At 39.9% G+C, this 12,690-nt stretch overlaps 1 protein-coding gene across 3 annotated transcripts in view; it reads left to right on the forward strand.

Moving 5' to 3' along the window:
- The first annotated feature begins 1,890 nt into the window (after positions 1-1,890).
- Positions 1,891-12,690, forward strand: part of LOC124262348 — a 57,470-nt gene continuing 46,670 nt past the window's right edge. The window contains exon 1 of one of the 3 annotated variants that reach the window (XM_046696839.1): positions 1,891-2,359. In XM_046696839.1, coding sequence (XP_046552795.1) covers positions 2,305-2,359 — 55 coding nt within the window. In that variant the 5' untranslated portion in view covers positions 1,891-2,304. The remainder of the gene's footprint in view (positions 2,360-12,690) is intronic. The other 2 variants (XM_046696838.1, XM_046696837.1) reach the window with 2 other exon arrangements.

Raw genomic sequence — 12,690 nt, forward strand, 5'->3', positions numbered from 1 at the left:
GACATGATCCCCTACAACACTGACATGATCCCTACAACACATGATCCCTACAACACTATGACATGATCCCCTACAACACTGTGTGACATGATCCCCTACAACACTGTATGACATGATCCCTACAACACTGTATGACATGATCCCCTACAACACTGTGTGACATGATCCCCTACAACACGGTGTGACATGATCCCCTACAACACTGTATGACATGATCCCCTACAACACTGCATCACATGATCCCCTACAACATTATGACTTGATCCCTAACAAAGCTGAATGACATGATCCCCTACAACACGATGTGACATGATCCCCTACAATACTGCATGACATGATCCCCTACAACACTATGACATGATCCCTACAACACTGTATGACATGATCCCCTACAACACTGTATGACATGATCCCCTACAACACTGTATGACATGATCCCTACAACACTGTATGACATGATCCCTACAACACTGTATGACATGATCCCTACAACACTGTATGACATGATCCCCTACAACACTGTATGACATGATCCCCTACAACACTGTATGACATGATCCCTACAACACTATGACATGATCCCTACAACACTGTATGACATGATCCCTACAACACTGTATGACATGATCCCCTACAACACTGTATGACATGATCCCTACAACACTATGACATGATCCCCTACAACACTGTATGACATGATCCCCTACAACACTGAATGACATGATCCCCTACAACACGATATGACATGATCCCCTACAACACTGTATGACATGATCCTATGACATGATCCCCTACAACACTGTATGACATGATCCCCTACAACACTGTATGACATGATCCCTACAACACTGTATGACATGATCCCTACAACACTATGACATGATCCCCCTACAACACTGTATGACATGATCCCTACAACACATGATGATCCCTACAACACTATGACATGATCCCCCCTTGTATGACAACTACAACACTGAATGACATGATCCCTACAACACTATGTGACATGATCCCTACAACACTATGACATGATCCCTACAACACTGTGATGACATGATCCCCTACAACACTGTATGACATGATCCCCTACAACACTGTATGACATGATCCCCTACAACACTGTATGACATGATCCCTACAACACTGTATGACATGATCCCCTACAACACTGTATGACATGATCCCCTACAACACTGTATGACATGATCCCTACAACACTGTGACATGATCCCTACAACACTGTATGACATGATCCCTACAACACTGTATGACATGATCCCCTACAACACTGTATGACATGATCCCCTACAACACATAGAGCAAACTATTATGCACAGCAGACAGTCGTGTGGTCTGAAGCAAAGGGATATGTGAGATACACTGAGGAGGTCTACTCTCGCACCGCCTGTAATGGACGATTGTATGCGGTACGGCTACATTTCTGGTGAGGAGCACTTCCAAAATGCATTAAACCCAACATCAACGGTCACAGATCCTGGCTCCAGTCTCTCTAAACTCCGATATCTTCCTTGAGTATAAGATTAGAATCAGGATCATAGTGATGGGTCTGGGCATTTTTTTCTTTTATCAATGACGTATTTCCTTCCAGAATATATCCCAATATAATCAATGCATTAGCGGTCGTCTACACCCTGTCATTTCCTCTAACAGTATTTGTCGTCTGCACTTGAAGTAGCAATTTTGCACGGGATGACAACAGTACTCTACAAGTTCATAACACCATCTCACTTCTGCTGACAAATTTACCAACGATTGTGCCAGTTCCCAAACTTACTTAGGTTTCGTCTGCCTTACAACTTTAACTGAAACACGCGTTGATGGGTTAATGAATAGTGCTTCAGGTATTGATGAAGAGGAAGAAGGAGTCTCGCATCCCTAGCTTGGGGAAGCTTTGCAGGGTCTGAGGCCACTAAGCCGGTGTTTGGCAAATAATGATTCACCCCTCCATCTTCTGTACTTCCCAGTTCATTTAGGAAGTACCCCCAACCCACTTTAGAAATCATCGACAAGCGGACTGGTCGAACGGTGCCCGTAAACGTATTAACGGTCATAGGCGATTTTCGATTTTTGTCGATCGCTTAATGTTCACTGTGTATTGCCTGTAACAAGCGATAAGCGCACCAGACGACACTCGTTCTCGTGGCGCGTGCAGCGGCAGACGACAGTTGGAGCGCGCTGTTCTGCTCATATATGGACTATAGATACCTATTGATGGGAGCCTGCTCTCCGGAAAAGATTATCCCAGTCTTTCGGGATGTGATGGCGCCATAACCAACTGAAATGAGGAGTGTTACTATTGTGTTTGTGGAGCTGGTGCTTCTCTCCATGGTGTACGGTAAGCTCATTTGTGTGTTCGATTTGCTACTTCGTAAGAGCTATGTTTGTTTCAACTGCTATCGATTATCTCAACGAAACGGCACAATGATCGGCTGTGCAAGCAGTGGCTTTGACACAGCCAGCGCGGACGCGACAATTGTTCATCTCTCTCACTCTTCCCACGCCTTGTAAGCTTTTCTCACACAATCACCCGCTGGGTCGTGCAATTTTTTGTACAGACGGAAGAATAAGACACAGAAATACGTATATATTTTCACCGTAGCGTGATCTCTCAGCTGAACATCGTCAAGGTTTCAGCATGTCACCTCCGGGGAAAACACGTTTGTTTACACGGTCGGTTATAGTTGAAAATAACCACGAGTATTCTTTCTCTCTGCTGGGAGTTGACTAGAATTGCAGAGAATTCCTACTGTTCGGAGAAAATATTACCACCTGTCATGAAAACATGACCTTATATGGTAAAATGTAAGCCTGGTATCTGAAGCTAGGTCTGGAACAGTGTGGCATCGGTTCTAACCATTACTAATTATTGACAGTATGATAGTTTACAGAATTGCTTTGATCAGCTAAAATATTATATGCCGATGACTCATATCGTGTGTTTCACTAGATGTCTTGAAGAGTCTATATATAGTACATGTGTATATCGTTTAAACAATGAATTATTACAAGATAATGTTTCTGTCGAAGAACAGATCCATTCTCCGGGAATGGACTATCATTCAGTTTAAAATGTATGTTATTCTTTATGAATTAACATCGTCTGGGTCAACAAGATACATAAGCAGTTGAACACCGTTGTGTCGACGTTGAAGGGACCTACCTTAATACTTCGATTTACCCGGTGTTATACACAACCGAGAAATGTATACGTAAATGCAGTGTGCGAAATAGCCACTGGCCTGCTAGCCCGTGGCTAATAACAATCCAGTCGGGCCAGTAAATCTACGCAGTAACTGGCCCGACTGGCTAGTGAATACTCATTGTGTCATTTTTTAAATATATCACTCTCTCCGACTTGTTTAAGTTATTATAACTTCTAAATCATGCAAGATAAATCATGCCTGAAAAATGATGGTATTTCATCTTTTTGTAATCTTCTGCATAGTTCCTACATTCAGATGACGGGCAAGTGAATTATAGTGAGGGCTAGTAAATTTCAAACAGAGCTAGCCCGACAGGCCAGCAAAATTAGGAAACTTCCCCACACTGCGTAAATGTACAAAATACGAATGTACCAAGCTTTCACTTCGAGACATCTGTACGTTCCTAACATCAAAGTTCGACACAACAGAGTTTGACTTACATAATCTGGACGATACGCACTTCTTATTATCTTTCCGTTTTTCGAGTCCAGAGTTCCGAGTCATACCACCAGTGAAGATCCGGGTTAGAATTGATCTTCAGCAACCCATGCTTGTCGTAAGAGGCGACTAACGGGATCGGGTGGTCAGGCCCGCTGACTTGGCTGACACATGTCATCGTATCCCAATTGCGTAGATCGATGCTCATGCTGTTGATCACTGGATTGCCTGGTCCAGACTCCATTATTTACAGACCACCGCCATCTGGCTGGAATATTTCTGAGTGCGGCGTAAAACTAAATTCACTCACTCACAGTCACCGAGTCGTATCAAATGATAAAATATGTTACTTTTTGTTACCCGGACTGGAGTTCAAAGTGTGGACGAATTATGAGATAGTGAGAGTGTGTTCATGTCATTATGGCATGGTATCCCAGCGGTGGTAGATGTTTCGTAACCCTCAAAATGAGACACTTTGTAACCCAAATCGAGCGTAAGATCGTTACCTTTTGATAAACAGAGTGACAAATGTACATCTGTGTGCTGGTATTAAAGATAAAGCACAATTGTTTCCTTAAACTTCTGAGATATATGGAAGAGTGTCAGAGTTACATTCCAAAAACATATATCCTAGATTATACTTACATCTTTGAGGATGAAGCTTTCATGTAGAAGATAGTTTCATGGACGTATATGGAATTATAAAACCTTTTGATACAGAGGCTGGCGGAGAGAGGGTTAAGTTTAACAATAAATTAAGGTTTGGTAATTTCACGCACCACATATCATTAATAATGTAAAAAAAGTGGTTTTGATGGTATGTTTTGTATGTTAATATTAAACGGAATGTGTGATTTCATGAAAGTGAATGCAATGATACGTGGCGATGAAATAAATAAAATAGTAATAAACATTTTATATTAAAATACAAGGCCACAACGGCTCCTGTTTTGCCCCCGTAATACCTACATGCTGAGAATGGACGTGTCCACTGTCATCTACTACCCAATGGACGGTTTCCTTATATGCACATCTGTCTTATATGTGTGAGTGAGTGAGTGAGTTTGGTTTTACGCCGCTTATAGCAATATTCCAGCAATATCACTGCGGGGGACACCAGAAATGGGCTTCACACATGTTGGGAATCGAACCCGGGTCTTAGGCGTGACGAGCGAACGCTTTAACCACTAGACTACCCTACCGCCCTGTCTTATATAAGAATTGTTAACGATGTGAAACAGGTTACGACGCATGCTAAAACAGAAGACAAAATGGAAGTAGTCATATTGGGAGTAGTCATAATGGGAAGATACCTAAGAAACTACCAGGGTTATGAAATTGCTGGGGTACGCGAACTCGTTCAGGGAATGAAATTTAATACTTGAGTGGACAAACACTATATAATCCACGCACGCACGCACACACACATACAGATATGTCATATGTTCCTATTCCCCCCTGCCTACCATGTCGAATTCAACAGTATTTGCAGCTTGAATTTTTCCTTTTGTCATTACCTTCCAACGCCAGTGTCTCACAATCAGACTTGACGCTGTTGAAATACAATACCAAGTAAAAGTTCACGTAGATCGTTGCTTTCAATATTTTAGTAGATGTAATTCGATCCTCTCTTGGATTCCGAACAGAGCTGTAGTGTCAGTGTATCATCTAGGCCGTTTACGTCATATGAGACATTCAGGTGAAACCATTTTGCCATATGTCGCTTAAGTGATCGTTATATATATTTACTGGCGTAGCGTGACTCTGAACAAGGAACACATACATCATTTAATGTTGTCTTAAACTTCACATTATGTTATGACAGTAAGTCGTTGAAGGCCTTGTGAGCAGTCTTCACTGATGTCTTCACTGATGTCTTCACTAATGTCTGACTTATCAATAAATAACGGCAGACGATTTTCAATAGAGAGACGTTTAAGGATATGTCCATTATGTAACTCGGCTATAGAAGATGAAATTCACTTCGCTTTTGTATGCCCACATTATGCTGATTTAAGAAAAAAATATATCCCAAATAATTACCTGTTAAAATATCCTTCATCTGCCTTTGCTTCCATTCTATCCTCCAAAAATGAAAATGTAATACGTAATCTTGCGCTTTATGTAAAACATGCTGTTTTCCTTAGAAGCAATATCTTATCTGAACTGTAATTCCTTTGTGAAATGTCTGTAACATGTGCTGTATATATACTTGTATTACTTGTATATGGACCGGAGGCCTTAAGTACAATAAATATCTTTGACTTTGACTTTGATTTACGAAAACTAAATATACTCAACAAAAAAAGATAAGGACCACCCCAATTTTCAATATTAAAGTATTTAATAGTTTATATCATGATCCATGTTATACCTAAATATTGAATATCGGGATGGTCCGTAACTTTATTGTTGAGTATATATGGTTCAGAATATACGTCGTCAGAAACGGTTTTGTGTTTTTCCGCAATACAATTGTTTCTAATGTGGTATTGAATTATATTATCATTAAAATAAATGAATAAATTACTGAAATGATCGACGTTAACATATTATTTCCAGTCGAGATATTATATGAATTGTCATCAACATGAAAGTGCGGAAGTGTAAAAACTAATAAATAATTAAGGCATGCGTCATTTACCTCCATATCAATTTGGCGCATTATTGTGTTCTAATGCAATGTAACACGCCTAACATATCTCTTCTACACTCAAAACATTATTCTCCATCCAGGAAACCGAGTGAAGTATGTTAATGTGTGTAAAACCTAAGCGAAATTATTTTCATTTTCCTGTTCCACGTTCGAGCAAACAAATCGCATATAACACGCAATTGAAAAGTCATTCTTATTCAAAGAGTTCATTTCGTGCAGGCCTGGAATTGCAATATCGGAAACTATTTTCTGAATATTGTTTGGCTTGTGTATCGGTTCGCGGTTTTATGTTTCGAAGTTTCAAACGAACACATAAACGCCTAATGACACAGAATGCTTCTTTTTGTCGCTTCAGCGGCAAGAATATTCATAAGTCTCACGTTTTCACGCGCGTGGTCACGTGGACATGAAACATCACGCCAGTTTGAGCTTATGTAACATCTGAATGAACGACGGCATTGCAATGTGTGACTTGACGGCAGAATCTTGCATGGGTATGTATGAGGGACGGTTGTCTATCGTGTGTCAGGCAACCAGACAGAGGTGCAGATTTGAAAATGTGCAGTATATGTAGAGTACGATGTTTAGACAAGGAGTCATGTTTGATATATGTGTTTTACATACACAATAGGGTGTTGAAGCGTGGATATATTTTGATATTTGTTTTAGATAAATTGTAAGATGTTTCAAAAGTCCACACATTGATTTCTTGCATTGTAAGGTTTTATGATCACACACACACACACACACTCATACGGTGTTAGACAGGACACACTTTCCTGATGTGTTGACATGCATTTTGAGGGATTGAGACAAGGACACACATTCATATATGCGTTTTCACACATCGTGATGTATTGTGAATGGGACACACATTCATATGTATATGTGTGTTTGCACAGATTGTATGTGGTTTGCGATGGTCTGCATACATTGTATGGGGTTTAGATATGTACAAGCGGTTTTATATGCGTCTTGCATACATTGTATGGGGTTTAGATATGGACAAGCGGTTTTATATGCGTCTTGCATACATTGTATGGGGTTTAGATATGGACAAGCGGTTTTATATGCGTCTTGCATACATTGTATGGGGTATAGATATGGACAAGCGGTTTTATATGCGTCTTGCATACATTGTATGGGGTTTAGATATGGACAAGCGGTATGCGTTTATATGCGTTCTATGGACAAGCGGTTTTATATGCGTCTTGCATATATTGTATGGGGTTTAGATATGGACAAGCGGTTTTATATGCGTCTTGCATCATTGTATGGGGTTTAGATATGGACAAGCGGTTTTATATGCGTCTTGCATACATTGTAAGGATTTGAGAAAATGTGTGGTTTGAGAAAATGACACTCATTCATAATGCGTTCTCCATGCATCGTAAAACGTTACATATACCTGTGACCATAGGCTGTAAGACGTTGTGAGAAGCAAGCACACTGATATATGGGTCTTCAATATAAAAGCATAATGTCAAGACAAACAGGCACATATACCTGTGACCATAGGCTGTAAGACGATACGGGAAGCAAGCACATTGATATATGGGTCTTCAATATATAAGTGCAATGTTCAGGCAAAGAACCACATATGTACCTGTGGCCATAGGCTGTGTACATTGAGAGAAGCAAGCATACCGTTATATGGGTCTTCAATATAAAAGCATAATGTCGAGACAAACAGGCACATTTACCTGTGACCATAGGCTGTAACACGTTGAGAGAAGCAAGCACACTGATATATGGGTGATGTTGAGACAAACAGGCACATCTAGCTGTGGCCATAGGCTGTGAGACGTTGAGAGAAGCAAGCACATTGATATATGGGTGATGTTGAGACAAACAGGCACATCTAGCTGTGGCCATAGGCTGTGAGACGTTGAGAGAAGCAAGCACACTGATACATGGGTGATTTTGAGACATACACGCACAATGATATACTAGTATGTGTATATCGTATATCATATATGTAAGATGCTGTCGATCAAAATATGGGGAAGCAGTCAGAGGAGGAGTTGAAAGTAAATGGTGTGTTCTTTGAGTTAGAGATTTATAAATTAAATGATAAGTCACTTTGGCCACCTTTTTGTCTTATGAGTGGAAAATGTATGCATTTATATTTTCTAAAAGTTATCAAAGGACACAATCATGAAATAAACAGTTACGAAGCACATCTGTATTTAATACCAAAGTGAAAATGCCAGAATTATAAGATTGTGAAACCAAGACACAGTGTATAATGAGATCATATCATAGATCGGAGCAACCAAAGTAACCACCTACGGGGTGTATGTTTTGTGAAATAGCTAGCTAATGAACCAGTTCATGAAATCACAATACTGCTACACGTGTTGTAGGTCGACCTAGATGTCTACAGTGTTTTACTGTGTGTCTGGAAGGAGGAGTTTACAATGAGTTTCACAATATGACACTGCGATCTTCTACATGACGTTTCGTCCATGCAATGCACCGCACGGTCAAAAATACAACAGGACATGTCTTTATCCGTGTCTGGTCGTGTCAGATTTAACAAAGCTCCTCTAATTTGACATCTACGCGGCCAAATTGAATTGTCTAAGCCCCGTACATATTCACCGCCAGGATGAACACAGTATCGATCGATGATAAAACATAACATCGATGTGCAACTAGTCTTCATCTTTGTTAGCGTTGATTTTCTGTCGCTATCATTCTGTTGCCTTTGCCACGCATAAACTTCGTACACACTGTCTTTCTTTCCCATATCGTCACAAGCTGTAATCTTTCTGGCAAGAAATACACAGCATTCCCAATATCCTCGATGTATCTTTGCAATGATTTGCGAGAGTAGGTCCTGGAATATGAGGGGCAATAGGGTAGTCTAGTGGTTAAAGCGTTCGCTCGTCACGCTGAAGGCCCGGGTTCGATTCCCAACATGGGTACAACGTGTGAAGCCCATTTCTGGTGTCCCCGCCGTGATGTTGCTGGAATATTGCTAAAAGCGTCGTAAAACCACACTCACTCACCAAAGGAATATGCTGCTTCCACTACAAGTGAATGTTCATGTGACATTGACAGGAACGTGCTTCTACACATGATTATGAACTTTCAACATGTATTGTATAGTCCTCCATGATTTGTCTGTTTAAATGCATGCCTGTTCCCTTTACATCTGGTTCGCTGACTTGGTTGACACATGTCATCGGTTCCCTATTGCGCAGATCGATGCTGGATTGTCTGGTCCAGACGTGATTATTTACAGACCGCCGCCATATATCTGGCATATTGCTGTGTGCGGCGTAAAACTAAATTCACTCAATCACTTTACATCTGAATTCTTCCTTATTACATGTGTGTGATGTTGCCGATTGTATGTGCAACTTTTCCGCTGACATGGATGTAGCATGTTTGACGAAAGACAGTTTGAGATGGCATCAACAGCGTTAATCAACCTGACATTGGATGCTTACAGTCAACTGATAAAGCGTATATGGCGTTAAACAATCCCAAATAACAGATAAAACAACACCAAATGCCTTGACGGCATACATGTGAAGTTACGCAAACTGATGTATTATAATAATCCAGTATAACATGCTTGACGTTCTTTAAACAAACTGACATAACGTGCTTGACGTTGATCAATCCGCGATAGCATGCTTGGCGTTTAACGATGCGTCATGGCATGATTGGGGCTAAGTAATCCTACATAACGTGTTTGACGTTAAACAATTCCACTTGGCAAGCATGGTGTTAAACAATCCCACTTGGCAAGCATGACGTTAAACAATCCCACTTGTAATACTTGACGTTAACCATTATGCCACATTCTTGACGTTAAACAATCCCACCAAGCATGCATGACGTTAAACAACCCCTCCTGGCAAAGCATGACGTTAAACAATCCCACTTGGCAAGCATGACATTAATCCCACTTGGCAAGCATGGTGTTAAACAATCCCACTTGGCATGCTTGGCGTTAAACAATTCCATTCATAGTATTAACGATTCCACACAACATGCACGACGATATGCTATCCCAAATGACATCTATAGGCCTAAACAGTTCGAAATGACACATATGACGCAAACACCGAGATGCCATGTATTATATCACGCTTGGCGTATAAACCTAATAGAATTCCCATATAGCATGCAGTACGTTAAACAACCATGTCGATGATAATAAAAATGCATGAGTAATAACATGACATGCATGATGTACAATATATCGATGTGACATGCACTAACGTGTAGCAGGGAATGATAAGTGAAGCTGTAGCACGGTATGAATAAAACAACCCGAATACCCACATGCACCACATGGTGATACCTGCAACACGATCATATGGTTGCTTAAAAAGCCCATATGTTTAGGTGATTTGTACTGGATTACCGTTGACACATCTGACACAAAACACCTTTGCTTTATTTCTTATGCATCCACACACCACAGAGTGTTTTTCAGATATCTATGAATCAAACATTGCTAAGATGAATAGTTATGACTTGTTTGATGATACAAATGTTGAGGACATTTCCAAATTTGACGTATCAAAATGATGCCAGATCTCAAAATTGAATACTTGGCTTGCCTTTGAGTGTATATTTGTGACGGAATCCTTTTCAGAAACATCGTGTATCATATATAATTGTTCGTTGCTAATAAAGACATGATTATAATACTGTCTGAATTGTACAATGTACTTTATACCCATGAAGGTCCGGGTTAGGATATTTATCTTCAGTAACCCATGCTTGTCCTGACAGGCGACTAACGGGATCGGGTGGTCAGCCTCGCTGACTTGGTTGACACATGTCATCGGCTCCCAGTTGCGCAGATCGATGCTCATGTTGTTGATCACTGGATATTGTCTGGTCCACACTCGATTATTTACAGCCCGCCTCCATATAGTTGGAATATTGCTGAGTGCGGCGTACAACTAAACTCATTCACTCACTCACTATAATGCACTTTGTTTGACCAAAATGTTATTAATTATAGAATGGCATTTGTCGGATTATCTTTGGATATTGCGTAATTTTACATCAATTCCAGACACAACACATGTCCGTACAACATATATGTTTGATTACCTATGATTTTTAAAACCCAAAACCTACTGCACATTAGAATTCTGAAAATAAACACAAATGTATAAGTTAATACTCTATGTTATCTTGTAGATCAGGTGAGCAAAATTTAAATAAGTAACACTTGCATTCATGGATTTGATAGTCTTCTACACCTTGCAACGTCATTTAACAATCCTTTCCAGTCAGTTAAATTGAGACATACACACCGAAACTCGTTATATAATAAATAACCTCGTTATATGCGACAAGCCGCTTTCAGAAACCCTCGTTAGTCACTTGTTCAGAGTATCGTAAATAAGCCTGTGTTTTATTGTCAGTGTCAACCTATAACGATCTATTTAAGTCCAGATAGCAGGCTTCCATGTTACTGGAAACCTGTGTCAATACTGAGATAAATAAAGTGCGCGTTGCAAATTTGGTTTAAATTCCATTTGGTATTTAATTTAGAATTGATTTATTTTTAAAAGACACGCTTGTTACTGAAATAACATGACTGCCAACGCGACACATTCAAAACATGTATCCTTGGAATTATTAATTAAAACACAAAAATATTTCCATCACCATAAGATATCTACCAAAAGAAGAACCAATCTCATGATATGTTCCGACTATTTCAATAAGTATAACATTGTTGTAAGTTGGTGTTGCTTGTAAGATGATGACCAAAATGCGACACTTATACGTCTTCCCTAAGACTTTCTACCACTGGTTCGGTCTGGTCGAGATTAAATTCACGGGATAAGGAACCTATTTCACACTTCAACACAATCGATTTCGGTGCCTTGAACATGGATGCGATTCCCAAGGTAGAGAACTGTTCAATATCACGAACGTGTATTTGCGCTCGTATCATGACATCTTCCTTTCAATAACGTCGATAGCTGGGTAATAATTAGGGCGTAATTAGGGTAATTTTGCTTGGGAAATGATCAATGCCAGCTTAAACACGCCATGGCATCTTGAATACATAACCTTATGACGTTCCGCAGGGTTTTGAGAATGTCAATGGCAACAAATCCTTCATCAATATTAAAGCTAATTAGATTCTACCAGTCCCCAGCTGGTCATCACGTTACGTTGGTCAGCGTGGAGGTCAATAGTTTAAATATGCATTTGTCCGGTCCAAGAATATCGTGATTATAATAATTTAAGTTTAATCAAGATGGTCATCGTACGTTCTTTACAAGCCCTTACTCAGTCCCAAAACGAAAGTAACATTTTCGATATGGTTTTAATACTCACTGTAATTTATACATACATTCTAAAATCGATAGTAATAAA

Source organism: Haliotis rubra, unplaced genomic scaffold (assembly GCF_003918875.1).
Source record: "Haliotis rubra isolate DU_JTF1 unplaced genomic scaffold, ASM391887v1 Scf831, whole genome shotgun sequence".
Lineage (NCBI taxonomy): Eukaryota > Metazoa > Mollusca > Gastropoda > Lepetellida > Haliotidae > Haliotis > Haliotis rubra.